Genomic DNA, 5374 nt, shown 5'->3' on the forward strand with positions numbered 1-5374 from the left:
ATTTAGGAAGATTTATTGGCAGTATAATGTATCACCTGAATATAGGAATTGTTGTGTTTTTGTTACCTTAGAATGAATCATTTTTATTTAGAAGTTGTCTTCCATGGAGTCTGCCACGTTGAACTTCTATGTCCCTACAGTAGCCCAGAAGGGACGAACCAAACACTGATTCTTGATAGGGGCATTCATGTTTTTTTTTTCGCGGCCTCTGTAGATTCTTGGAAGGGGAGGCTGAAGCGAGGGAGTTGCGATCTGCAATTACACCACTAGATGCCACTAAATCCTACACACTGGGCTATTCAAGATGTACATTTAGATAAACAGAAAAGAAAAGAATACACAGTAAATGCTTTAAATAAACACCTTTCTTTTCACCCTTTTTTTCAGGTGATTGAACTGTTGATGACCTGTACCCTGTATCTAGTCGTCTCCACCAGTCTGTTGTCTGAGAGTCTATCAGGAATGTCTCTTCCTAGATCCGTGTGTTCTCTTGTCTCTCTGATGTTCCTGCTGCCCTGTCTGCTGCTGACTGATCTCAGACCAGTCTCCACCCTCAGTCTGCTCTGCTCCCTGGCTCACATACTGATCAGGTGATTTGATAAAAGTAGCATAATGTTTGTTGTGACAGAACGACGCTGTCATCTGATCAGTACCAGCTGACAAAACTCACCAATCTTATTAAATCAAGACAACAAGGCGCTTTTTATAATCTGCTCTCATTCTCACTCTTGTGATCATTTTGCAGCTGCTGCTGGTTATGCTGTCTGCTCCCACCTGCTACACACCGCTGTTACGGGTTGTTTGATTTATTTCTCATGCCAGGTGTCTTGCACAAGACTGGCTCTTGAAGTTCTCCGGCTTCTGGATTCCTCAGATCTCTCAGAGCGTTTCTTTCGCTATTAAGTCATGTGTAAATACACGTTAGTTCTCAGTTTATTCCCTTACAATTCAAGACTTAAGGAGAGGGGGAAATATTTTATTTGTACCTTTATCTAATTTAGCTGAATCTCTTGTAGCTGCTTGAATTAATTGGGACACCCTCAGGAGCAGAGATTAAATCAGAAAACAAAAGCACTGCACAATGGTAATGGTGAACACAACATTTAAGCATTTTAGTGAAAAATATCAGTAGTGTCAGTAGGATATGCCTCAATTTATAAATTTGTGGCAGTATTTCTGGTTAAATTTATCCATTTTTTCAAATTAATAATGGCCCAAACATCCAACAATTTAAATTATTCCAATTCTGTAATTGCATGATTATTATTCAGAAAAACAAAACATTGCTAAAACAAAACCATGAATGAAGAGCAAAGAAAAACAGCCTTGTTTTCAGCTTCGTGCCAAAACATTTTTCAGCTCACACAATTAGTTTTAAAAGCACCATTTAGCTTAAGAAGTCAGAGAATTTAAAACCATACAGGTTGGACAACAATAATTGGACTGTCCTGTACAACCAAATGTTGAATGAATGAATAAACAAAAGGATTTTTTTTAAAATTAATTAAGTTTTAAGTCGGGGGGCCTTATTTTTTCTCATTTCTCTCCTTCTGTCTCTGACCCTCTGTCAGCCTGTTGGTCATGCTATACTGTCTGAGTCGAGCCAGCAGCTGGTCCTGGTCCTCTCTGTCCCTGTCTGTGGACCCGGAGGACTTTCTTGTCTCTGTGGGTGTCATCATCTTCTCCTACACCTCACAGATCTTCCTCCCTCCTCTAGAGGGCAGTATGGAAGATAGAGGGCAGTTTGATGCCATGCTGGGGTGGACTCATGGTGCCGCCTGCATCATGAAAACGATGTTCTCATTACTGGTTAGTGGTTTAACATCTAGCTGCCAATGGCAAGTGAAATCAAAGAATGGGAGGAGGAACAGAAAATTGGAGTGATTGATTGACTGATTGCTTCCTTCATTAGGCTGTGGTGACCTGGGGGGCAGAAACCAGTGAGGTCATCACAGACAACCTGCCCTCTGACCTTCGACCTCTCGTCAACCTATGTCTGCTGGCTAAAGCCCTGCTGTCCTACCCTCTGCCATTCTACTCTGCTGCTGAAATACTACAAACGTGTCTGCTTGGAGGTGAACACATTGCCCAAACCACTGACTTTGCCCAAAGTATACATGATGTACGAATTCCTTCAGGCCATCTATTTAAACGATTGTAAGTTGATCTAAGGTGTAATGATTAAAACTGAGTGTAGATCTACATTTTCAAGTTAAAATGAATTATATGTAGACCACACATGGCCTTGGGAAGTTGTCCTTTCCTTAACATATTTCTACATACTCTGTGGAGCAGCAGAAGCCTGGAGAAGCAGGCCCTTGGTGGGAGGTTTGCCTGTTCAAATCCCTGGATGCTCAATAAAAATAGCATTTAAGAAAGTGAATCAGTGACATTTTTACTCTCTCGTACAACCCAGTATCCCTTGAGCTCCAGAGGTCACCAGTAGTAAACTGTGGTAAGACTGGGCAGCTTCTTGTGGGAAACCCTGCCGGTGTTTCAGTCTTGCAGGAACAGAGAATGAGGTCTTAGCTGACTTACGATTAAAAGTTTGTTTAGCTCGCAGACCACCACTTGCTGGCATCCACCCCTGAGCCCCCATAACTACTAAAATTATGGTTACCAAGAAAGATAATGGAAGTATATGTTTTGATGAAGTGAACATTGTTTTAAGAAAAGATTCAGCCCAGATATTTAAATACTGGACACTCACTATGTTTTCACACTATGAACAACATGACTGACAAGTGCCCTTTATTCAAATTAGATCACTTCCCTACGGGGGAAGCCTGTTTGATTGTCCATGCACAGTGGCAAATAACATAAGAGGCATAAATATGACATGAAACAGCAGATACTATATGAAATACATACTCTTAATACACTAGGAACACTTATTTAGATGTTGGTGTAGCTCTGATGTCAACCTAGCCAAAAATTATATAAAAGGCTGATTACGGCACCTAAAATCAAGACCGGGATCAACATATGAAATTAAACCTTACGTGTTATGTCCAAAAATACAACCCAGCAATAATAATAAAATAATAAAGTATTTTCATTTATTTACATTTTAGAGCTGAGAGATCAGGGAAACTTTGCTAATGTGTTGACTGTCAACACATTTGTCACCATGCCTGAACTTTTCATAAGTATTGACTGTCAACAGTCATGAAGTCATCAAATTATGATACTTCCAAAGTGATGTGATGTAGTTTTATAATGAAAAGATGACTTAGGTCATTTAAAGCTTCCCTGCCCTCTACAGCTTTTATTTAAAACACAGGTGTCAGTTCTTACAGTAAATAATGTTGCTTAAGTGGCACTTAAGTACTGCCTTATTAAAATGATGTCACACTGTTATGATTTCACAGTTTTAAAGTTGGAGGCTGATGACACCACTACATAGATGGAAAACAGTGAGTCAGGATAGAGCGACCCGTAAACAGGAGTGGCTCGCAGGGTCAAAACTAACTGCCACTCTCTGCCTTTCTACAGATGCTGTTGTCTCATCCTACTCCAAACACGGAGGTCGAAGTGTGTCTCGCCCGGCCTTGTTGGTCCGCTGCGCCTTGCTGATGACATCATACCTACTGGCCCTGCTAGTCCCCAGGTTCTCCCTATTGATGGGTTTGACAGGCAGTGTGACCGGGGCGGCCATGACGCTCATACTGCCGTGCCTGTTTCACCTCAGACTGCAGTGGGGCCGCCTATCTGTGAGGGCCCGGCTGACAGATGTGTGTATACTGAGTATAGGGGTCATCTGCAGTGTGTCTGGTGTGATTTGTTCAGTGAAAAGACTGGTGGAGGCACTGTAGGAGGAGTGGATGATGGGTTGATGGATGGACGGTGAACAAATGGATGGATGGAAAATTATATGTGTGGACAGGTCAGGCGAGTCATTTTGAAGAAAAGGACAGGTGCAAGCTCTTCTTTGTAACATTTTCAGTATTGGAATACTGTATTAGTGCATGATTACTGTAGTCCTTAAAGCAGGTATGATCAATAGTTTTATATAACAATGGTTAAAATGACTATGAATTAGAGAATTGTAACCAACTGTGCAGTTCCCCTTATCTCTGTTTAGAGTCTTTCAGCTCATAGTTTTGGTTTCACAGTCCACAATTCTTCCGTTTTTGCTCACTCTAACTGCTCATCAGCGTGGTTTTCAGCAGGCAGTGATTTCCCTGTCCAAAAAAGCATGTTAACATAAAATAGACAGCCAACTTTATTACTTCTTGTAATAAATGCAAAATGAAAATCAGTATGTCAGCCAGATGTTTCTTTGAGCTTTCACCTGTCACCACCATAGATGTTAGTGGCATCTATTAAAGGACTAGTGTGTAGGATTTTGTGGCATCTAGCGGTGAAGTTGCAACTAACTGAACACTGCTATCATCTATATTTGACGACACGGAAATGAGGCAGGATGTGAAATGTGTAGGAGAAACTACAGTGACCTCGAAACTGCAAAAGGCTTTATCTCCAGCCAGTGTTTGGTTTGTCCGTTCTGGGATACATGGCGGTTCAACATGGCGGACTCCATAGAAGATGACCCATGGCATCTGTAGATAAAAACAGCTCATTCTATGGTAACAAAAAATTTAATGATTCCTATATTAGTGTGATTATACACTTATAAAAACATAGTTATGTATATTATGTTCCATTTCTGCCCATAGTCTTCCCTAAAAATGATACCACACTGGACCCTTTGTACAAACCAATCAAAATCAAAATATTTCTATTTTTATTGCATACTGATTTATTATGTTGTGAAAGAAGAAATAAAAAGCAAAATATGAAGTCAATAATTTTTGTGATTGTAATAGCAATGTGCAAAGCCAGATGTTCGCCAGGTTTTTGTTTTGGTAGGTATGGATGTTTTGTAAACATATACTGCAATTTAAAAATTGGAATAATGAAGAAGTGCAAAAATGTGCTCTATTCTGTATGGTGGTTGCCTGTAAGACAGAAGATAATTAATGGGGTATTATTAGTCGAACAAGCTGAACTATATAATGGTTCTATTTTTTGAAGATTTAAAATGTCCTAGAATGAACATTTTTGCTGTGCAGCATTATTTTAAAAAAGTGTTGCTGTGAAATAAATGTGCAAAGCTTTGCTTTGTTGTGAAATCGTCTAATTAGCGCTTCAAGGGAAATAAACATAAGAAAATGTAACTTAATCTCATTCTCCTTTTGGGCGCGGAGAGATTGAGGTGATGTTTGTCCTTATCTTTGTCTTAATTTGTTAATTGTAAAATATGTATGGAGTGTGTGTGTGTTGTGTGTGGTGTGTGTGTGTGTGTGTGTGTGTGTGTGTTTTTCTCGGGCAAGGTGGGAGTATTTTTGGCTTTGGTTCTGTTCCTGTTTAT

The 5374-nt window shown here is 40.0% G+C and overlaps 1 protein-coding gene across 1 annotated transcript in view; it reads left to right on the plus strand.

Annotated features, from left to right (window-relative positions):
- LOC118340976 (vesicular inhibitory amino acid transporter-like) overlaps positions 1 to 3815 on the plus strand; it is an 11320-nt gene extending 7505 nt beyond the window's left edge. The window contains exons 5-8 of the mRNA XM_035679143.1: positions 388 to 590; positions 1572 to 1809; positions 1913 to 2075; positions 3496 to 3815. Coding sequence (XP_035535036.1) covers positions 388 to 590; positions 1572 to 1809; positions 1913 to 2075; positions 3496 to 3815 — 924 coding nt within the window. The remainder of the gene's footprint in view (positions 1 to 387; positions 591 to 1571; positions 1810 to 1912; positions 2076 to 3495) is intronic.
- The last annotated feature ends 1559 nt before the right edge of the window (positions 3816 to 5374 follow it).

Source organism: Morone saxatilis, unplaced genomic scaffold (assembly GCF_004916995.1).
Source record: "Morone saxatilis isolate NCDOM2014 unplaced genomic scaffold, NCSU_SB_2.0 Contig7, whole genome shotgun sequence".
Classification (NCBI taxonomy): domain Eukaryota; kingdom Metazoa; phylum Chordata; class Actinopteri; family Moronidae; genus Morone; species Morone saxatilis.